The sequence below is a fragment of the Triticum aestivum genome, chromosome 7D, assembly GCF_018294505.1.
Source record: "Triticum aestivum cultivar Chinese Spring chromosome 7D, IWGSC CS RefSeq v2.1, whole genome shotgun sequence".
Lineage (NCBI taxonomy): Eukaryota > Viridiplantae > Streptophyta > Magnoliopsida > Poales > Poaceae > Triticum > Triticum aestivum.
In genome coordinates, this window is record NC_057814.1 from 33351355 (window position 1) to 33373305 (window position 21951).

The window sequence follows — 21951 nt, forward strand, 5'->3', positions numbered from 1 at the left end:
TTCTGCATCAGGGAGTTCACACAGAGACCCCATGTCCGCCCACAGCTCACCGGACAGTGTTCCGCCAGCTTAATAACTTCAACAGGATCTTCGACGAGCATGTGACGTACGCGCTCCTACACGCCACCGTCGGGCTGGTCTACCCAAGGCAAACCGATGTTCTAACCGCTGACCTCGCCGTCATTGAGCAGACAAACTTCAGTGAATACAGTGGGGTGATCTTCCTTGCTGATCATCCTTGTTCCACCTCTCTTTCTTAACAAATAGCATGGTGAATTGCTGATAGATACATCAGTCTCTATGTCATACATTTAATTAGATCCTGCAAAATTTATAGAGGATGGAGTCAAAACGTGAGTAGTACGAACAACATATTGCCATGTACTCCTGAATTAATTAACCAACATCATGTAGACGATTAACCTTGACTTTACATTCAAGCTAGTCAGACCAATCATATATCATTTAATTCCCCTAAAAAGATACTAAACTGAATGACTGTGGCAATGTACGGGGAGAAGTGGCGACATCAGAGAAAGCTAGCAAGCCACGAGTTCTCAACCAAAGTGCTACGCGAGTTCAGCAGTGATGTTTTTGGAATGAATGCTGCAAAACTATCAGAGAAGATCTGCTCAGCAGCAGCTAACAGAATTACCATAAACATGCAGATACTTCCATGATCATCAGCAATATAAATAGGATAATATTTTAAGTGCTAAGATCATATTTCTAGCTTTAAAAGTTCAGTCCGCCTGTCTAATTTTGCACTTCATAACCTACAAAAGAGAGAATCAAATCAAATCCTCGACATGAATGGCAAAACCAAAATTCAGTGAGCTATTGTTGGGAAATAACTGCAGTAAACATAGTTTCTTCAGAACTTCTGAACTGGGCTATGATTACTCAGATTTCTGAGTGAGCAAAGTTAAGATACGAATTAATTGACCCCGAGTTCGAAGTTGAGGTAGCATGCTCATACCAATATCTGATTGACTTGATGCGCATTTGCTGGCTGGCAGTTCTCTGAATTTTTACCATTTCGATTGCAAATCAAGTCTGCAATGCACATTTCCTCAGGACCTTTTGATGAGAACTATGGATTCAATCTTCAAAGTGGGATTCAATTTTGAGCTTAACATCGGATCAAATTCTCTTGTTTACTGATATGTTCTGGAAATTAACTGAAAAGGTATCTTAATATCGGGTTAGAAGGCAGAAGCCAAACGGAAAAAGAGCATAAAGATAATCAATGACTTTGTGAAACAGTTGATCCATCAAAAGAGAAAGAAAATGAAGAATGGAAGCGATCACACAAGGGTTACGATACTCCATCAATATGATAGTTTCTTAACAGCATGAGTATATTTTAATGCAAAATATATATATTCTCATGACTGATATTTTTGGATAATTTTTTTAGCATAAAGTTGAACAGAGTATTGGAATAGGATATCTTGGTCTACAAGCATTTCAAATTTCATATATGTTCAATTCTATCTTTTATGGTGCATACAAAAGCCAAGGATGACATACTATCAAGATGCATACTTTAGAGCGAGAAGCATCCTATGACTATGTCTATTCGTACTAGCAAGATTTATTCTTTGTTGACAAATAAAATAGTGGCATCAACAGGATTAGAAATGTAACATGTGTCATTTGAGGAGCATAGACATAGCAAAAAAGGCAACCACATGGAATAGGGAAAACCATTGATATGTAGAAAAAAAAGCATTCTAATTTCAAATGGACACCTTCACACTATCCATAACATCACCAACAGGTACATCAATCAATAGATGAGTTGTCAAACAAGATATGGGTTAACCAGCCAAATCACACTTTTATCTCGGTTTCAATCTGGTTACCCACCTAATTTCCAACAGGAAGTGCCTCGATAGGTGGTTAGTCAATGGTTTGACGACCGCGACTAGCACATCACCCAATGTTGAAGGTGTTGGCTCGAAGCTCCGTTAGGCTCGGAGATGAAAATATATGTTTGACCTTTGGTTGAACTCATCAGCATCAGCACACGTGCAATGATCTGTTGAATGATGTCTAGTAGTATGATTTTTTCGGTTATATATCAAGTGTCTGTGATAGAATATGAAGATCGCTGATTTGTTCACCACCAATACTTGACTTCTACCTTGAAATAACAATGGTGAACAAAGGTGCAATGTGCCGGATGCGAAAAAAATTTCAAAAAAGTTAAATATTGTCAGAAACTCATTTGCAACAACATAGAGTGCTCAACGTGTTAAAGTTTTCATGAGAAATGCCTTTCGTCATATTTCGGCAAATCAAAATAGTAGAATAGGAAAGTTTAACTATTCAAGTTTTCGTACTGCATTTTGCTTTTCCAAAGAATTCTATGAATCATTTAGTCGCGGAAACCTTAACTTAAGTTAACAATAGACCATGTTTGCGATAAAAGATCGGAAATGTTTGTTTAAAAAAAACTTTTTAGCTAATATCGGGTGCGAGTAGCCCATGTCCCAAAAATCCACACTGCATTTAACTTCCCTATAAAATCAAATATATTACATGGAACTATTTGCGCGCTGCAGCTCTTTTTACCTTTCAGGTGGGCATTGACCGAGACTACAGCGTACTTGACCGCCAATGTTCTCAAACATCTCAGTACAGAAGAACGCGCACGCCCAGTTCGGCATTTACAGGTTCGACGATGAGCCACTAGATGGCGGCAACAGTGGTAGGACGCCTTCCTTCTTGCCCATCTCGTACAGAGCTATGGCCGAGAGCGCCTTCGCATCTGACGTCGTGCGCCAGAGTTGGTCATAGGGGACCACACGCAGCTTGATCAGCTCGCCATGGTCCCGCAGGCCCGTTTCCTTCCCTTGGAGAGCCCTGATAGTCTCCTCGTCCACGTGCCCCCTGTAAAGGAACAGGCCAATCTCTTCGTCACAACCACCCTGGTAAAAAGAGGAAGCTGTTTAGTTGAGGTATTGCACGACCAGGAGCGAGTGTAAGTTCTTAGAACAGGTGTCGAAATTGCGTCGGCATGGATCAAGAGAACTTTTCCATTCCAGGTATATGCCAAATGAAGATCCCATTTATAGAAGTTTTGCTGAAACACATGCTGGAATTGCTATGCAGTACTCTTTGCTATGTTTCCAAGCAGCATATATAGCAGGATTATTACAGATCTGCAAAGTTATTGCGAACAGAATTCATCCGGCTGTCTTCTGCTTTTTGTGTTGCATGTGATTCTCAACAAAAACATATGGGTATAATGAGGCAAGGAACCCAAACTACGTATGTCCAATGTTATCATCAGGTCTGCCCAGTGCACGTAAGCCAAGCTGAGTCAAGTTATGTTATTCTTTTTCTGAAACAGAAGTTATCCCTTAATTGTGAACTGAAGTTAATGCAGGCCACTTACCGGTGATGGTAGCATTCTGCACCCAGTAGCAGGGTCCAGTAAAGCAGTAAGATCAAGCATGTCCCCTAGATTTAACTTTATACCAGTTTCTTCTTCGACCTGCCAACAATCCAAGTATAATTACCAAACAGTGATGTATACATTAACTGAATACTTAGTACTTGAGAAATTAAGTCGGATTCCTGGCAGTGGCAGTGAGATTAGCATATGTCTTGTGAACCAAATCAAGCTAAAACAGGGCTAGTGTGACTCACCAGCTGCAATAGCATGCAAACTTCAGTGCATAAACTGTATATTTGGGGAAAGAAGATACTAACCTCTCGGACTGCGGTGCCAACAAAGTCGCCATTTTCATCATCTAGCATTCCAGCTGGTAGCTCCAATATAAACTTCCCAATAGGAACTCTAGCCTGAACTTTCCGGAAGGGTCAACAATCAATAGAATTTGTGTTCACCGAATATGCAACCTTTCGCTGCAAATCACAGTAATATATATACCTGTTCAGTAAGAACGGCATAAGTTTGCCCTTTGGACTCCAAAAGGATCAACACAGCAACAGCAGGCCCTCTTGCAAAGACAATCCCTGGAATCTAAATACATTGTAGATCAATAAGATGAACGAAAATCCACAATACGGACTTTGATTATGTAGGAACTGTCTAGGATAAAGATTTCACAAGCATGTCAATTAGCTCTAAATCCATCATGCAAACGCAGTGCCGACAAACAGTGTTTCAGCCTGTACCCACCTTGGTCTATCCCAGCTCCTCCCCTGTTCTATCCTATTTGCACCCAAACGCTGTTTGTTTCTAAGCAATCCTAACAGAGAAGTAGCTAGACATGAGAAAGTCGCATACATTTCAGTTAAAGAAACACCTTGAAATTGCACAGCTCACAGACTGTTACTACTGCCAATTAAGTCTGGAGTGTCATAAAGGTAAAATTAAGGGGCGTTCAGATCACCTTGGCCTTGGTCTCCTCGTCGACGATGTCGGCTTTGAACTTGAGGAATCCCACGCGCTGCCCGAACATGTCCACCCCCTGCACGCATCAAATTCAGATGTGCCATCCATCCACTAATCCCCCGACGAAATCGTTATTAGAGCTCAAACATTTCGATGCGGGAGAAAGAGGGGAGCACCTGGATGAGGATCTGGCGGAGGCTGAGCTTCCCGCGGGCGAGCAGGCCCCTCTCCGCCTGCAGGCTCTCCAGCCACCGCCTGAACAGCGCCGACTCCAGCGCCTTCCTGAAGTCCGCCTCCGGGAGGCCCGCCGCCGCCACCACGCGCACGGCCCCCGCCCCACCGGGCACCTCCACGGTGGCGCCGAGCTGAGGCGCCGCCCCCGCGTCCGACGAAGCCATGCGCACAGCCACCGCGCCGCTCCGGAAGGGGACGGGGAGGAGAGGCAACGGCGGCGGCGAGCGGCGACGGAGGCTAAGCAGACAGTGTGCTGCCGCACGTGTTGCCGCGGCCATTTCTGCTGCCACAATCCTCGCCGGGCACGCGAGCCATGTGCCACTTCTCATGGGCCGGGCCGGGCCGGATAAAGCCCATCGTGCCAACATCGGTCCAGCGGCCCACTTGGGCGGCTGTAACCTCGCTTCCTCTGCTCTAATCCGCGTAGCAGTATCGGCGGCGGCGGAAGCAAACCAACCAGGAAGAGAGCGGCGGCGGCGGGGGAGGAGATGACGGGGAAGGGGGTGCGGCGGAGGGAGAAGAACTACCGGGCGGCGCACGGGGGCGACGGGCGGCTGCCCCCGCCGCCCAAGCAGCGGGAGCTCGAGGCGCTCCCGTCCAAGCTCCGCCGCCTCATCGCCATCCAGAAGAAGCAGGACGCCACCGCCGGCGGAGGCAAGGCCGACGCTTCCTCCGGTGAGCTTTCCTTACCCCTTTATCCGCCTCTCCTACGGCGGCGGCAGCGCTGGCCCGCTAACCGTCTCGCTCGTTGCCCAGCAGGAGGAGGGGCTCCAGGGAAGCATGGCGCAGATGCGACGGGGAAGGACAAGGCGGGGAAGGATAAGGTAGTGTGTCCTAGACACAGGATGCAACTTGCGAAATTGTGCTTAACACAATTCGTCTTGCAAAATTAGCTTCTGTGGTCTGTGGCATTGTTCTTTAGTAGCTGGTGAATGATTGTGCAGAAAACTAAGAAGCAGAACTTGGAGGCTGCCGCGGATGCCAAGGTAACAGAGGGTGGACCGGTGGCCGATGAGAACGCGAACGCTGATGGTGGAAAGAAGAAGAGGAAGCGGGGGAAGGTCGAGGATCTCCGTTTCAAGGAGCTCGAGGCGAATGTCTCGGTTTCGAAGAAGCAGAAAAGGAAGAAGTGAGTTGTCTAACCATTTGGCCACTCCTGGTTTGCTTTGCTCGGATCGTGTAGCTTTTTGCATCTACCAATTTTGTTTCTATGTTGCCTGGTGCAAATAAAATGCCATATAGTATCTTGCTTCAAGTGATGCTAGGTTAATCGCATACATTTTTTAACTAGGACAAATGCTGTAGTGTAGTAGGCACCTGCTTAGGAGAACCTCCACATTCACTCGTGGCAACGTATAATAAATGGATGATAACATATCTTGTATCATTGTTTGCAGACATCTGGATGAGAAGAAAAAGAAGCGCAAGGCTGGTAAGGCCGAGACTCATCTGGAATTCCCTGGACGTGAGAAGGTCAAATTTGGTGATATTGTCGAGGCCCCACCAAAGCTATCATTCCCAAAGGTGCCCTCTCTTCTCCTGTCCTTCTATGTGAACTCATTCACTTTGTTATTTCGTGGATTAAATGTGTTATTCTTGCTTTTTTAGCGGAAGAGTCATTTGGATGTTTCTGCTGAGAGGCTAAGGAAAGAGGTGGTTGAGAATTACAGAAACATCAAAGGCTGGGCATCAAGGCCTGGTCTCCAGCTTCCCACTCTAGCTGAATAAACATCTGTCTAACCATTTATCTTGGACCTTCTTATGTTAGATCAGAGTTGCTTATATACAACAAATTATGCAATCTCTTGTAAGCAATTGTGAAATGTTATATTGTTGTTTGATTCGAGGTTGTTTGTTCTGTTTTGCTTCCCTAAAGCAATTATTATATCATTCTGGGTAATTGGGAATTCTGGGATTAAGAAAATGTATTATTTGCTTTTGGAATGGCAATAGGAGCATAAACTCATGCTACTCATGTCCACATTATTATTACAACTTGTCAAAATAGTAGCTGTTGGAGATTTACATATGACAGTGCGATCAGAAAAGATCTAGTAGCCTGTTCAGGTGTTCAAGCTGAAATATTACGGGGGTACACAAAAAGATGAAGTCCTTGATCCATATGGAGAGTAAACATTGTTTTGTATACTGGACTCTTGGATTCATCTTCCAGTTTGAACCTGAAGAAATGTATGAGGGTAGCAGCCATGATTTTCATCTGCCTGTATGCAAATTCTTTCCCCAAGCATATACGTGGACCCGCCTGATCATGGGAAGTAGACTTATTAAATGGTGAAAATTGCCATCTGAACTCTAAAGAAAAAATAGAACTATCTTTGCTTGTGTTTTTACTTGAGAACTAACTTTAACACAGGCAGACTTTTTTTATTAGTTTGTGTGTATGCGCTTGATGTCAGTTGTGGTACTTTCTGAATGCACATCCATTAGCAATTAGTGCCATGTTGTTTCCTACTCCCTCCGTCCGAAAAAACTTCTCCCTCAAATGGATGTATCTAGCACCAAGTTAGTGCTAGATACATCCATTTGAGGAACAAGCTTGGGACAAGCTTTTCCGGACGGAGGGAGTACTTTATTTGTAATATAATGCTTGATTTTCTGTCTTAACAACAGAAGATCATATTTAAATAACAGCAATGTGACTTTTTAATATGCTTTTCACCAAATACCAACTTATAGTGATATTCTCGCCTGTGCCTGACATAACCCAATATGTCAGAGTTGGACATGCTCGCTGAATAAAATTATAGGCCCTATAAACATGTGCAGAGATTATTTCTCAAGTAATACTTACATTGAAAGATATAAACTTGTAAGGGCTCTCTTGCTGAAAGATTCCATCCACTAGCCATCTTTCAGGCCTGAATTCTTCAGCATCCTCACCCCAAAGGTATTTCATTCTCCCCATGGCATATATCATATAGTTCATTCCATCTCCTTTTATCACTCTATAACCATTGGGTAGCAAATCATCTTCATCTGCCATCTTGCCATCCTGTAAAATTGCCAAAGTTTTTCTTAACCATGGCAATGCCATTCTGGAGACTATATTTCTGTCTAAAACTTAGAAGTTTCAAATTAAATATTTCTCTTAATGATTTTGACAGCAGTTTAACATTATATCTAGCAATTTATGTCTGTCTATTTTTTCAGCAGCAGCAATTCTAGTATTATCCTCCCTTCAATTATGTTTTTGGAACTCATTCCTACAGCTACAATCCTACTCCCTTCTTGATTTTTGTTCTTTTTTGGACAAAAGCTGGGAAAGTGCATAAACTACGTGCTATTACTTTACATGCTCAGATTTATCATTACTATTATATAATTTACAATACAGGGTATGCTTCTACAGACTAATCCGGTACTTACCAATGTTTCAGGTTATGATTAGTTGCAATAACAAGTGATGTCTCATTTTAGTTGTATTGTACTCCCTACAAGGAATAGCTGTCGAAGTTTGGAGTTGTTCATACCACTGGAACAGCAGGATACAGCCGGAGTGTCTCAGTTAACGTAGCATGGAGGTACTGCATCTTGTCAATGGCACCTTGTTTTAACCTTGCAGTGAAGGTCTCAATGTTATCTTCTTGCGCCAATTCAACAGATTCCTTGATTTCATAGGCAATCTTATCCTGCACTATGGGGTTCTTGCAGAGCATATAAATGAACCATGATAGGGTATTTGCTGTGGTATCTTTCCCAGCAATCAGGAAGCTGAGGACTATGTCACGTAGGTAGCGATCGTTCATTGTCACTGGGTCCTCCTCACTTGCCAGTATGAATCTTGATAGTATGTCTTCTCTAGCTTTCTGCATGCATCATAAAAGAGAATGCATAGTTAATAGAGCATGGTATATGCAGCTTTGTCTACAGCTTTATTTATTTGAAGAATGTTTCTTGAATTTTCAGCTGACCATATTCTGAACTTCCTCCAGATTTATAAAGCACATCATAAATCGTAAGAGCATAGCACATAAAAAAACCAGATGACCAACATTGTACTACCTTAAAATTACTCCATATTCTAAGGTGTTAGAAATTGATGCCATGTGATATATATTATATACTTCAACTAATCCTGCCAAGCCTATTACAGGATGTGTATTTGAAATGATTTCGGTACCAATATCTATTTCAATGCCATGTTAAACATTATTCCTCAAGTTATCTGTGTACTTGAGACTCAGACATTATAAAACTGTGTTATATCATACACAGATTGTAGCAAATTATAGTGAGATAGAGTTTCGTTGCCCTTACTTGATCATGCCTATTCTTCATTTGCTCTCTCTTTTGGTGGATCAACTGCATCACAAAATCATCGATTATCTGTATGTTCTTTTTGAGTTTGGCTTCTGATCCGATATTAAGCTGGCGCTTTACTTGCCAGAACATATCAACATATCGGTAGTAAACAAGAGAGCTTGCTTCATCGAACGCCTTGCTGAATCGAATGCTAGATTCATCTGATCCGGATAGTGTGTTAAGCTCAAAACCAAGCCCCACTTTGAACATGGAATCCATTGTTGTTCTCATCAAAAGGTCCTGATAAAATTTGCAATCAAAAGGTAGAAATAGGAAGAATGAAAGAACCACGTTGGTCTCTGAACTTTGCAGTTGAGCTTGTTCAAGCCACTTAAATATATTTTTTGCTCACTCAAAAACTTGAGTTATGCATAGTCCAATCTACAAGTTTTTAGTGAAAGCCTTGCTCTGCGTACTAAAGACCCAAAATGGTCGGACCCTTCCCCGGACCCTGCGCAAGCGGGAGCTACATGCACCGGGTTGCCCCCTTTTTTATAGCTAGATTGAATTTGGGTTTGGTTGGGTGTAGGATTAAATTCACTTTAGTCTTTCATATGTTAAAGTGCTAAAATAAAATGGAGAAGAGATAAAAGGTGCAAATATGATCTTAGCACTTAATAATATTGTATTTTTTTATTGATCATAGTCATGGAAGTACCTGCATGTTTATGGTAATTCTGTTAGCTGCTGCGTATGAGATCTTCTCTGCCAGTTTTGCAGCATTAATTCTGAAAACATCACTGCTGAAGTCACGTAGCACTTTGGTTGAGAACTCGTGACTTGCTAGCTTCCTCTGGTGTCGCCAGTTCTCCCCATCAGTTGCGAAAATTCCATTCCCAAAGAGGTCCCTCATGACTCGTGTGTTGAAATCCCCCTGTGAAATAGGCTCCAACGTCATCAAAAAATTGTGCTCATAGGCTCTTTTAAAAAAAAATAACTTTTACATACATTTGCAGTAACTATTCAACATCATCTTTTTCTTGTAGGGGTAAAACATGCGCAACCCAACTAGCCTGTATTTAGGTTTAAGGTTAATAGCTGCCTCTTTGCGATTAGATTCAGGGCAATATGCTGTTAGTCATCCTATTCTGAATGGAGATTGCTGTGTATTGCACTATGAGTAGATTGTGTGTGTGAACTTAATAACTGTCAGCTGAATGTCTCACTACCTTGCAAAATACATTGTTATTCAATCATACCATAGCAAATTATAGCATGTAGTTACCACTGAAGAAACTACTCAAAGTTTGACTTCATCATCCATTGTATAAATCTTCAGGATTTAATCATCGAAAATTCGAAATTCAGACTAAACTATCTATCTATTACTCCTCACTGTATGGAGGAACAGAGACGATCAACATGGACTAGTTATTAATCATTAAGAAAGGCAGAGGAGGAACAGAGACGATCAGCATCGAGAATCACCTTACTGTATTTACTGAAGTTGGTCTTCAGAAAATGCTCGATGACAGCGGGGTCAGAGGTGAAGATCTCACTGTGCCCGGGATAGACCAGCCTGCTGGTGGGATGCAGAAGCGCATATGACACTTGTTCATCAAAGAGCTTGTCAAAGTTCTTCAGTTGACGAAGCACAGTCCCAATGAGCGGTGGCCTGTCTTGGGCTCTCTGGGCGAACTCTCTGGTGCAGAAGACTGCGAAGGACACAACAACGCCAAGGATGTAGAGGGTGATTACCAGGAAGGCTATGGCTAAAACTGAAACTAAGCAGATCCCCATGGACACAGCAACAGAGGAGAGCTGGGAAGCCATTAGAGGTGCCTGCTGCTGCTTGCTGAATGTATGTTTACCATATGCATCTTATATATGTAATCTACTCGGCCAGCCATCCACTTTATCTCTTTGGGTTTAGTTAATGTTAATGTCACTGTCTTCTAGACTAGAACACTGACATGCATGTTTCTATATTCTTGGCGTTTTGGAGTGCCCTGTATGATAGTAAGTGGGCAGTCACGTGGTCAAACTATTCAAATGGCTAAAAAAATCGCTTATGCTTTGATTAGATTTCAAGTTCAAATTTGTATCTGCAAATTATGTGTTTGGTAAGACTTTGTGTGGATAATTTAGGCTTGGAACTTTCCTAGTAATCAAGTTCTCCATATGCATATTTCACTTACCATTATATATTCTGCTACTTCAGGATGAAGTATCTAATCGGGAAGACCAAGATAGTGGAGAAGAATCAAGTCCACCCTTGAGAACGAATGATCATTGGCAACTGTGTTGAAGATTCAGCTTTTGGTTCAACAAAACTAAGTATCCAAAATAGTGATATGTGTCACTGACTCACTGGCATGTGGTCTTAGGACTTAAACTCACGTATATAATAGTATTCTTTATATACATCCTTGCTATGTTTCTAAAGGCAGCTTGGTGCACGTAGCTCCCACTTGCGCAGGGTCTGCGACCACTTTGGGTCTTTTGTGTGCAGCCTTTCACTACATTTCTGCAAGAGGTTGTAGGACTTGAACCTGTGACCTCATGGTCACAAGGCAACAGTTTTACCGCTGTGCCAAGGCTCCCCATCACATCCTTGCTATGTTTGAGGGGGGAAAATGCGCAGCATTGTTGTGTTGTGTCTTTGGAATGTACTTACTTGGCTGTTAAGTACCAGCAAGCTGAAGAAGTCAGAAGGAGCAGTGACATAGCTGATTGCGTTAGCATGAGTTCAGCAAACTGGATGATGGCGAAACTAAATTATACCGCAATTGGATTGGCAGTCAAGGACTTGCAACCTTGACAGCAACATCTACACGATGACATAGCAGTTAGATCTATCTGTTTGTACTTTTATGTATGGCATTGGTATGGGGAACAGTCCAGGTTTATTACTTCTGATACGATCACTGACACATACATTATGATGCATTGAGAACTAAATACTATGAATGAAGATTCCATTGGAGAGCCATCATGCAGGTAGGTTTTATTTTTCTTAGGGGGGGAGGGCGGCAAAAACAAGTGCCCACAAGGCCTCTTTAATTTACTCTGATCGAGCAACCGCACATGGATGCTTTTGTCCTCAATGGGTCATGGTAGGCGTTAGGTTCCTTCTGCCTGATTGTGCCTTCATAGTTCTTGAGCTGATTGCTGGTGTGCGTTTGTGATTATGCTGCATATAAATTTTATTAACTATGCAACTTCAGGTCATGTCAAAGATTTTTTTCTTTCTTTCTTTCTGTAAAGTGCATATATTTTAGTAAACCCATTGTTGCTGGTATGTGTGAACTTGCTGCTGCAAATCGTTCCAGTAAATTAATACTGACACTTATTACCACCTCTGTTATGTACCATGTTGTAGGTCACACCTGGTGCTCAAGTTGGTTGATTGTCTCTTATCTTACACATATTTTCATTTATCCGACCAATGTACACGCCTGTCATGAGGTACCTATGATATACATTTCTCAGTCTAAAGCCGTATTTATGCCTTGTATTTGCATTGCTTACCCTTGTACATTAGTTATGACACAATTTAGATGCATATTCAGTCCATTATAGATTATTTTTCATATCTATCATTTTTTTTCACCTTTCATTAACTCAGGACATGTCAGGACAATCCTAGGATAACACTACACTCCATGGGTCGTGTCTATACAATAAAAAAATTAGCGCGCTATAGCATTCTAAGCAATGTCTCGCTCAAATAAATCAGTGTACAATCGTTCGCTATAGCGTGATATAGCTTTGCTATAGTGCAATATAGGTTCGCTATTTTATTATAGAACTCTATTTTTTTTCATGTGTCTATATCAAAAATATTTGTTTCACAAACTTAGCAGTTGAAATAGTGTAACTGTTACATGTGAACTCTTCACTAGCTAAACATCCTAGCACAGTGAAGTGTACAATTTATATCAAACCCACAACCTTACAGTGCGGCAAAGCGTGATAAACGAAAGGTTGTTGGAACAACTCAGATCTTACTTGCATGGCTAAGCGTGCTTAATCTAGTTTCTTGCTTTAGCATGGGAGCTTGAAGCCCATGTACTGCCCACTGGTGTACTGCGCCCAGACATGCACCCCGCCGGAGCAAGCTATGACGATGGCGCTGAGCGCCAAGATGGCAGCAACAATTAGGACGATGAGTGAAACCCTGCCTGACTTCCTGATGGCCCCTTCTATCACGACCAGCCCAACGATGGAAGCCACAAAGCAGGTGAGGGCGTAGACCAACGCACCCAGGATCCCGTCAACTCCCAGGATTATAAACTGGACCATCGACATGGAGGCGCAGAAGAGGACCATGAACATTGTCGTCGCTGACGCTGTCTGAGAAATAAAATCAGAATCAGAACCACGAACTCATCAACAACGGAGCCTGCCGTTAGTTGTTAATTTGGACAAAACATTAACACCCAAAAAAGAAAGAGTTACTTTTGGGGGCACTCCAATGTGGAGTAAGACAGGATTGAGAAGCAGTCCTCCTCCAATGCCGAAGAGTCCGCCCATCACACCGGTCAGCAGAGCAGCCACCGGGAAGGCGTACACCGGCAAAGCGTCCAGCCTGCTCTTCATGGAAGTTGCCTTCGTGTGTCGTCAGACAAACAGAAAAGGAAAAATTGTTATCGCAAATCGAGTGAAAAAAGGTGGTATTTTTGGAGACTGGCTAGTATGATCTGTCACAGCGTACCAGCTCAACCACTTGGCTTTTCCGAGTCTGCGATATTCCTTTTTGGTGCACGATACATGCCGTGAAAGCCACGGCGACAGGGATTTGAGCGACTGTGATGAGCCAGTATGCAACTCCACATGGCTTTATGTCAAAGGCCCCCTGATGGAAGTATCCAGTCCTCACAAATTTTAGTTAAGAAACATACTACTAATTTGGAGCATTGAAGACATGACGATGGAAAAAGTTAACTGCATGATAAAGAACAGTCAGGACTCAGGAATCAGGATTCTGTAGTAGAGAGATTATCATACCTTGGCACCCTCACCTCCTATGAACAGATGAATGACGAAGAAGCAAAGCCAGACGGAGAAAAGCACTGCTAAGTCCACCCAGTGATACCCATGGTCGGCCCCTTCTTTCTGGCCAATAAGCAGCGCTTCCTCGGCACCCTCCCTGGTGCTCGCTCCCTCAAGCACCCCCCTGGCCGTCGCTGCCGACTCCGCAGGCCACCGCTTTAACCCGGTGCCGTATGTCTTGAATGTTGCCAAGGAGAGGAATGCGGCAAAGAGCACGGTGATGAGCCACTCAGGGAACATGATGTTGCACACCACCCCGACGCTCACCCCGAGGAGCAGGCACGGCTGCGAGACCACGGCGACATCGTAATCGATCAGCCCGGGGCCGCGGGCCAGCAGGGTGTAGAGCACGTTGGACAGCGTGCCGCCGGTCACCATGAACGTCGAGAACGCCACGGAGGTCTTGAGGCTCAGCCCGGCCACGATGTTGAGGATTGGGACGTACAGCGAGCCACCGCCGACGCCCGCGGCGCTGGACATGGTCGCTGCCAAGAAGGAGAGGATGCATGCGAGGACCGTGCGGAGGAGGCTGCTCTGCTGTGCAAGCAAGGAGGATTCCACTCCCATTATCACCTGTGATCTCCATTGGGACAGGTAGAAGGATGAGTTGGCCGCCGTTGCAGCGTTGAGGAGTTGTGAGGAGGAATCCATCGTTCTGGTCAATGTCTTTGGAGACGAGCTGCAGATCAAGAGGTGTTGGCTTCTTTGCAGTGCACGCCAACAAATAACAAATTGTGAACCCACGTAGGGTGATGTGCTAGCACAATTTCCCGGGCATTAAGCTGTCTCTTCTCCTATATCTTAATAAAGATCGGCTAGTGGCCCTTCTGACCGTGCATTCGTCTCCGCAAAGATGCGAATGGGCAAACTCTGCCTATCTTCAATAACGTCGACTTGCTCCGTATGGTGTGCAACGTTGTACTGTTTGTCTCCAGTTTAGACTTCAGAGGCACCAACTTCACTTTGTCTACTAAAATGCTGTCAATTAACTAACAATTTTAGTTTTATCAACTATATGTATTTAGACGCTTTGCAGGTGTTTGATGTATCATAAACTGAAATGAAATAAGAGTTTTGGAATTGATGTTGAGGCTAACCTCCTGAAAATCCGAGAGAAAAAACAGGAGTGGGCTACTTAGTCCCGATTTCCGTAACCTAGGGACATCTGGCCCTGATAGGTGTCCACAGGGGTGACTGATCCAGCCTATCAATCATTTTACAGAGGGAGGCTGATGTCTTTGTTGGTATTGTGTAGTATTGAGGGTGTTGGCGTCCTTGCTCGTATATGCACCAATAGATAACAAAATGGCATTGTCTTTGCATAGACCCCAATGGGCAACAGGAAAGAAATAAAATAGTTGGGTTGACTCTGGCTAGAATAATTAATATCCACTTGCTCTGGTTATCTGTAGTTTAGAGGCACCAGCTACACTTGTAGTTTAGAGTAACTAGCAATTTAGTGTTGTCAACTGTACATGTATTTAGACGCTTTGCAGGTTTTTGATGTATCACAAAATGTGATGAGATAAGAGTTGTGGAATTAATGGAGACACAATAGTGGTGAGACCAAAACTATTTCTCGAGTGGCTTGGCAGTCAAGGACTTGCAACTGGACAGCGGCATCTAAATGACGACATAGCAGTTAGACTTAGATCCATCTGTTGGTACTTCAACGCATTAATATGGGGGACAATCCAGGTTCGAATACCTCCTGGTATGCTCACTGAACACCTGCAGTTTGATGCACTCTGAACTAAATATGGAGGAAAAGTAACTAGCTAGGATCAGGGCAAGTTTCATGTAAAGGGAAGCCTAGCGGAACAGCATCCAAAATATTCAAATTTGGGGTTGATATCTCTCTGGTTTCTGAAAGTTTAATTTACTCTGTTTCATGCAAAGTTAAACTGATATAAATAATGTAAATTCAACTGGTGACATTTATTTTTACAAGTTCTTCAAAAGTAGATTTTGATAACGTACATAGTTCAGTGCAAGAACAGAGGATCTAGTAGATTGTTCTGATTTTCAAGCTTAAATTTCACGGGGGTACACAAATAGATGAAGGCCGTTATCCATGTGGAGGGTAAACATTGTTTTGTATGTTGGACCCTTGGATTCATCCTCCAGTCTGAACCTGAAGAATCGTATCAGGGTAGCAGACACAATTTTCATCTGTCTGTATGCAAATTCTTTCCCCAAGCAGATACGAGGTCCTGCCTGATCATTGGAAGAAGACTCGTTAAATGAAATGGTTATTTATACTCTAAAGAAAAATAAATTTATAACTTGAGAACTGATTTTAAGCCATGCAACTTTCTTATAGTATTAGGGTGTGGGCAACCACTTGCTGTTAGTTGCCGTTCTCTTCTGAAAGCACAAGTGATTAGTAGTTAAGTAGCATGGTATTCCCTACTTTAGTTGAATCGCAATATTATAGTATGCTTGATTTTCTGCTTTAGCAACAGAAGGCCAGGTTTTAATACCACTAATGTTACTGTTTTCTAAGTTCTTTGCCAACTCTTCATGATGATCTAGGTTGTGCAACACAAACCTAATCTGTTAATTTGACATGTTCACTTAGTAAAATTATTATAGGCCCTCTAATCATGTCTTCTCTATAGTACTTACATTGAAAGCTATAAACTTGTAAGGGCTCTCTTGCTGAAAGACTCCATCCACAAGCCATCTTTCAGGCCTGAATTCTTCAGCATCCTCACCCCAAAGGTATTTCATCCTCCCCATGGCATAAATCATGTAGTTCATTCCATCTCCTTTTATCACTCGTTGGCCGTTTGGTAGTACATCATCTTCATCTGCCATCTTACCATCCTGAAAGTGTACCACAAAATAAGTTACTGTTGCCAGATCCAAATTAAATTATGTCGAAACTATCTGGACTTGTTATTTTTGGAGTCTTCTCTTAAAATGAATAGCAAGAGGAATCATTTGTACCACCGGAACACCAGGATACAGCCGGAGAGTCTCGGTAATCGCAGCATGGAGGTAGTGCATTTTGTCAATAGCACCTTGTTTCAATCTTGCGGTGAACATTTCCATGCTGGTATCTTCTTGCGCCCACTCGACATATTCTCTGATTTCAAAGGCAACCTTATCCTGCACTACTGGGTTCTTGCAGAGCATGTAGAAGAACCATGTAAGGGTATTCCCTGTAGTGTCTTTACCAGCAATCAGGAAACTGAGGACTATATCACGAAGGTAACGATCGTTCATCGTCTCAGGATCCTTCTCATTTTCCAGTATGAATCTTGACAGTATGTCATCTCTGGCTTTCTGCATTTATCATAAAGATAGAATTGAACATATGTAAAATTTTGAAATAGTTGTAACAAACTACCGTACAGTTTTTCTTACATGGCTACTTATGCTTTTCATGTTCTCTCTCTTTTGATGGATCAACTGGAACACAAAGTGGTCAATTATCTTTATGCTCTTTTTTAGTTTAGCTTCTGACCCGATATTAAGATACCTTTTCAACTTCCAGAACATATCAACATACCGATAGTAAACAAGAGAATTTGCCTCATCGAAGGCCTTGCTGAATTCAATGCTGGATTCATCTGATCCAGATAGCGTGTTAAGCTCAAAACCGAATCCCACTTCGAATATTGAATCCATAGTTGTTCTCATCAGAAGGTCCTGAGGAAATGGTAGAAATTAAGAGAACTGCCAGCAAATGCGCATTAAATCACTCCAAGTGTGTACCTAAAACTTCAAACTCGGAGTCAATTCATTCTTTGCTCACTCAGAAATCTGAGTAATGGATAGCCCAATTCAGAATTTCTGAAGAAACTAGGTTTACCCCAGTTATTTGCCATGGATGTTTAACTGAATTTTTGTTTGGCAGTTTAGGTCTAGCTAGGATTTGATTTGCTTCTCTCTTTTGTAGGTTATAAAGTTCTAAATTTGACAGGCGTTGACTGAACTATTAAAGCTAGATATATGATCTTAGCAGTTACAATATTATCCTATTTATATTGATGGTAGGTAATCATGGAAGTACCTGCATGTTTATGGTAATTCTGTTAGCTGCTGCAGATGAGGTCTTCTCTGCCAGTTTTACAGCATTCATTCTGAAAACGTCAGTGCTGTATTCACGTAGCACTTTGGTTGAGAACTCGTGGCTTGCTAGCTTCCTCTGGTGCCGCCACTTGTCCCCGTCTGTTACAAAAATCCCATTTCCAAAGAGATCTTTCACGATTTCTGTGTTGAAGGCCCCCTGTGAAATAGGATCCATCATTGTCAAATTGTAGTCAGACTTTTTGTAATTAAATTGCCAAGCATTCAGTTTACTCTCTAAATAGTAAATAGCACGTATATGATTAGTCACAAGTTTTTACTGTTGACCATCCTCTATTTAAATTTTGCAGGATCCAGTTTAACATCTGACATGCAGACTGAGCCATCTACCACCATATTACTGGTTAGGAGGAACAAAAATGATGAGCAAAGGAGAACTACCCTGCTGTATTTATTGAAGTTTGTCTTGAGGACATGCTCGATGACGGCAGGGTCGGCGGTTAAGATCTCACTGTGCCCTGGATAGACGAGCCTGATGGTGGGGTGCAGGAGCGCATACTTCACATGCTCATCGAAGATCTTGTCAAAGTTGTTGAGCTGCCGGAACACGGTACCGATGAGCGGCGGCCGGTCATGGGCTCTCTGGGTGAACTCTCTGATGCAGTAAACGGCAAAGGATCCGGCGGTGCCTAGGATGTAGAGGGTGATCACCAGCAGGGCTATGGCAAGAGCTGAGACTACACATATGCCCGTGGATGCAGTGAGGGAGGAGAGCAGGGGAGCCATGATCAGAGCTAGCTGCTGCTTGCTGAGAGTAAGTTTACCATGTCCAGCATCTTATATATGTGATCCGCGCTGCAACTGTATTTGTTTTGATTTGGTTGATGTCACTGTCTTCTAGAATATGATAGTGACATGAATGTTTCTATACTTTCAGGTTTTGGACAGTGTCGCAGAAAATGAACAATCTGTGTTCAAACTATCTCCATGGTATGGGAGAATATCGCCTATGCGCTGATTGGTCGTTGAATATTAATTTGTATCTTCAAATTTTGAGTTTGGTAAGACTTTGTGCAGATCATTTTGACTTCAAGGCTTTCCTAGCAACCAAGATCTCCATATGCATATACCATGTCACACTGCTGTTTCAGGACAACCGAGATTCAACTTCTGATTCACCAAAATTTTGGTACCCGGGTATATGTCGCCGACATGTGGGCGCAGACCCGCAGCTGTGCTGGCCAGTACAGTGCAATCTAATGTGCATTGTATTTGTGGAGTTTCCGGCTAATTCTCTGATTCTAATGCAGGGCATTATTGTAACTTATGAACCAATTTGCATTGTTGTATCAGCAAACAGAGGAGAGGACGTCAGGGGAGGCAGTGACATAGCTGATTCCGTGGGCATGAGTTCAGCAAAACTGGATATTAGTTTCGCTCTCATTAACTGGAACGGCAACTTGCATTGATAGCAACACCTACACGGCATACATAGCAGCTGGATTTATCTGCTTGTATTCATGTGCTAGGCCAGCCTTTTATGTGAGAGGAAGAGCTCACGTCATTGGAGGATGGGAGTTGACAGGGCTGCATAAGAATATTGTGTGGTGCACCAGATTACGATGCTAGAAGATGCGCTGGGCCAGGTGAAAATAACATTCTCTCTCCGTTTTCCGCCGTTTGAACCCTATTTCGTTTCCCCGCCTCCACCTTTCAGTGGAATTAAACGTGCTTGCTGATGTCCTGATGTCTCCAATTCCCGTATTATGTCCATACATATCTCTCCGGTTCTTAGAGAGACTTTTTTTGTGGTTGACACCAATCTTATGGACTTACATATATGCCCAGTAAGAGAGTCACTAGTTAGAACTGTGGGTATAGGATTTTGTGAAGATGGAGTGGTATATATAAAGGGCGAGATACATGGAGAACATTACTCACGCAAGTGTGAGAGTTTGGTGGAGTCTTCGTTCCTTCTCCACGAGATGAATGCTCATGGCCTGCTCTAGCCTACACGTGTGGTCCTTTATATGGCGGTAACTTGGTAGGCACCCTATCTTCGGAGGGATATTTCAAATTAACCTAATTATTAGTACAGAAAATGGTTTCACTATTGTGTTGACTCTCTTGACCTTGTTTACCTCCAAATATGGTCACCTTAGTACATCGGCTTCAACCTTCTATGTCTTCGACGTGCTTTGTCTACAATGTTTTATTGGGGTTCATAAAGGAAGATGTGCTCCAACAATAAGACATTTAGCTTGTTTGCCACACTGTTATTTATAGGTTGGCATGGAGTTATCCTCAAAATGATTTATATGCTACATGTTTTTTACTTTGGGGATGGTGACAGCCAGTTGTTATTGCTTTTATTGTAAGATGTTGATGTGTCCCAAATCAACTAGGCAGCCTAACAGTCCTACTTTTATTATTCCTCCTTGTGACTAAGCATCATAATAATGCTAAAGTTTACTTTGTTCAAATTGGTCAGAATGAGTCGACCATATTTTTTCCCAATCCCACAACACATAAGAAAGTAATTTGTGGGCATCACACCGGATAATTTCCATAACTATGTGGTATTAAAAGTTTTATTACAGATCTTAGAGAAACTCTATATTAGGATTATTGATTGATAGCCTTTCCCTTTGCTTCTTGTTTTATAAAAGCTTTCATAAAGATATCCTCGAAAGCAAGTTGAAGAGAGAGAACGGGGAAGGCAATGTACAAAAGTTCCCATACATGGAGGTAAAAAAAGGCAAGTGAGTCAACACAACATACGGGCCCAAGCCACTTCGGCCAATAATATATGGGCCCCTCGTCGAACACTCCCCTTAAGAGGGGTGATAGATATCTATCATTCCCATCTTGTCACGTGCTCAATTTTGACGATCCCAGCGTCATGTTTGATTCTATCATGTTGCATTGGAGTGTGTGCTATGTTGATTGGTGATTGGTTATCACACCACACATTCATACAACTAGTGGTTGGGGCGCCACCTGGTGGCGCCGCTTGAGGCGTGATGCTGCGGTACCTGATTTGCTGCTGCCCATTCAGATGGATTGTTTGGTCCATGTTTTCGATGGTCACATCCCTCTTGCGATGGTCACAGAAGACTGTTCTTCTAACGCCATAATATGTTATGCAGCATCAAATAGAAAGATCAAGTGTGGAAATAGTCACCATCCATTGGCCTGGTCTTGTAAATTTTGTTGACGCTGATAATTGTGATGTTTGAATGCATTAGAAACCATTTTGCTCCAACAAAATCTAGAAACGAAACATAGACAATTGTGTAAATATCCAAAATTGCAACTGAACATATGTTTTTAGTGAAAAGATGAACATGAACTAATCATCACCATGCAGCAACACTACATAATACTCCCTCTATAAACTAATATAAGATATTTTAGATAACTAAGACCATATATTAGTTTACAAAGGGAGGACCATGCAGTGCAAGCCAAAATTAATAAATAATGTCTCATCTTGTCCAAACCGGTGGTTTACTTCTCTCTTTTTTCAAAATTAAATCATGGATCACAACCACGATTGTCAAAATCCAGTGTGTACAACGGAAAAAGAAATACGGAGATGGGCGAGGCAGGGGAAAATCACCATTATTTCAGGGCACCATGCTGAGCTCAGTAACACCATGTCAACCAAATGAATTAAATGCTAGTACATGTTACTGCACCTAATCATATTCAATTGCCGAAATACAATCGAAGCCAATTTAGAAACGGTACATAAAAGGGAACCAAAATTGATTTAAACATGGTGTTTTGGGGTAGACGGGTAGATTAATGTGGATTCCCGTCCAAAATTAAAGTGAGCATGTATCGAGCTAACGGCATAAATCTTCAACAATGGACAATAAAAAAATGGCTACAATAATACTCCATCCATCTCAAAATAAGTGTCTCAACTTTGTATTAACTTTGTACTAAAGTTAGTACAAAGTTGAGTCACTTATTTTGGAACG

General features: G+C 42.4%; 4 protein-coding genes and 1 long non-coding RNA gene across 8 annotated transcripts; 2 read left to right on the forward strand and 3 right to left on the reverse strand.

Moving 5' to 3' along the window:
- Positions 1-2494: 2494 nt before the first annotated feature.
- Positions 2495-4989, reverse strand: LOC123170483 (nudix hydrolase 14, chloroplastic). Of its 2 annotated transcripts, none has more exons than XM_044588349.1 (6): positions 4549-4989; positions 4371-4448; positions 3905-3997; positions 3724-3816; positions 3407-3505; positions 2495-2898 (listed from the first exon to the last, which is right to left on the reverse strand). In XM_044588349.1, the coding sequence occupies exons 1-6, from the start codon at positions 4972-4974 to the stop codon at positions 2800-2802; spliced, it is 888 nt and encodes a 295-aa protein (XP_044444284.1). In that variant the 5' UTR covers positions 4975-4989; the 3' UTR covers positions 2495-2799. The 2 variants fall into 2 exon arrangements, with proteins under 2 accessions (XP_044444284.1, XP_044444283.1); XM_044588348.1 differs by having other exon boundaries at positions 2495-2936.
- Positions 4990-5020: 31 nt separating this feature from the next.
- LOC123170484 (uncharacterized) lies at positions 5021-6464 on the forward strand. Of its 2 annotated transcripts, none has more exons than XM_044588351.1 (5): positions 5021-5281; positions 5366-5430; positions 5551-5735; positions 6004-6130; positions 6215-6464. In XM_044588351.1, the coding sequence occupies exons 1-5, from the start codon at positions 5095-5097 to the stop codon at positions 6332-6334; spliced, it is 684 nt and encodes a 227-aa protein (XP_044444286.1). In that variant the 5' UTR covers positions 5021-5094; the 3' UTR covers positions 6335-6464. The 2 variants fall into 2 exon arrangements, with proteins under 2 accessions (XP_044444286.1, XP_044444285.1); XM_044588350.1 differs by having other exon boundaries at positions 5023-5281; positions 5363-5430.
- A 73-nt stretch (positions 6465-6537) lies between these two features.
- On the reverse strand, positions 6538-10904 carry LOC123170481 (cytochrome P450 704C1). Its single transcript, XM_044588346.1, has 6 exons — positions 10358-10904; positions 9588-9803; positions 8885-9169; positions 8098-8433; positions 7419-7619; positions 6538-6869 (listed from the first exon to the last, which is right to left on the reverse strand). The coding sequence occupies exons 1-6, from the start codon at positions 10700-10702 to the stop codon at positions 6678-6680; spliced, it is 1575 nt and encodes a 524-aa protein (XP_044444281.1). The 5' UTR covers positions 10703-10904; the 3' UTR covers positions 6538-6677.
- A 1743-nt stretch (positions 10905-12647) lies between these two features.
- Positions 12648-14583, reverse strand: LOC123170482 (sulfite exporter TauE/SafE family protein 2). Its single transcript, XM_044588347.1, has 4 exons — positions 13880-14583; positions 13587-13727; positions 13331-13480; positions 12648-13225 (listed from the first exon to the last, which is right to left on the reverse strand). The coding sequence occupies exons 1-4, from the start codon at positions 14573-14575 to the stop codon at positions 12917-12919; spliced, it is 1296 nt and encodes a 431-aa protein (XP_044444282.1). The 5' UTR covers positions 14576-14583; the 3' UTR covers positions 12648-12916.
- A 2159-nt stretch (positions 14584-16742) lies between these two features.
- Positions 16743-21171, forward strand: LOC123170486 (uncharacterized). 2 transcript variants are annotated; one of them, XR_006485223.1, is made up of 5 exons: positions 16743-16927; positions 17061-17140; positions 18313-18776; positions 18900-18952; positions 19040-21171. It is a non-coding gene; the product is annotated as an uncharacterized lncRNA (long non-coding RNA). The 2 variants fall into 2 exon arrangements; XR_006485222.1 differs by having other exon boundaries at positions 16743-17140.
- The last annotated feature ends 780 nt before the right edge of the window (positions 21172-21951 follow it).

Coding starts and splice junctions, on each gene's coding strand:
- LOC123170483 (XM_044588348.1), bottom strand. CDS start 4,974: ATGTTGGCACGATGGGCTTTATCCGGCCCGGCCCGGCCCATGAGAAGT. Junction 4,449..4,548: donor TCCGCCAGATCCTCATCCAG/GTGCTCCCCTCT, acceptor TGATGCGTGCAG/GGGGTGGACATGTTCGGGCA. Junction 3,998..4,370: donor ACGAGGAGACCAAGGCCAAG/GTGATCTGAACG, acceptor CAATGTATTTAG/ATTCCAGGGATTGTCTTTGC.
- LOC123170482 (XM_044588347.1), bottom strand. CDS start 14,575: ATGGATTCCTCCTCACAACTCCTCAACGCTGCAACGGCGGCCAACTCA. Junction 13,728..13,879: donor TAGGAGGTGAGGGTGCCAAG/GTATGATAATCT, acceptor TACTTCCATCAG/GGGGCCTTTGACATAAAGCC. Junction 13,481..13,586: donor AAAGCCAAGTGGTTGAGCTG/GTACGCTGTGAC, acceptor CGACACACGAAG/GCAACTTCCATGAAGAGCAG.
- LOC123170484 (XM_044588350.1), top strand. CDS start 5,095: ATGACGGGGAAGGGGGTGCGGCGGAGGGAGAAGAACTACCGGGCGGCG. Junction 5,431..5,550: donor ACAAGGCGGGGAAGGATAAG/GTAGTGTGTCCT, acceptor ATGATTGTGCAG/AAAACTAAGAAGCAGAACTT. Junction 6,131..6,214: donor CAAAGCTATCATTCCCAAAG/GTGCCCTCTCTT, acceptor TTGCTTTTTTAG/CGGAAGAGTCATTTGGATGT.
- LOC123170481 (XM_044588346.1), bottom strand. CDS start 10,702: ATGGCTTCCCAGCTCTCCTCTGTTGCTGTGTCCATGGGGATCTGCTTA. Junction 9,804..10,357: donor ACTTCAGTAAATACAGTAAG/GTGATTCTCGAT, acceptor CCTATTTCACAG/GGGGATTTCAACACACGAGT. Junction 6,870..7,418: donor ACAAGTTTATATCTTTCAAT/GTAAGTATTACT, acceptor TCCCATGATCAG/GCGGGTCCACGTATATGCTT.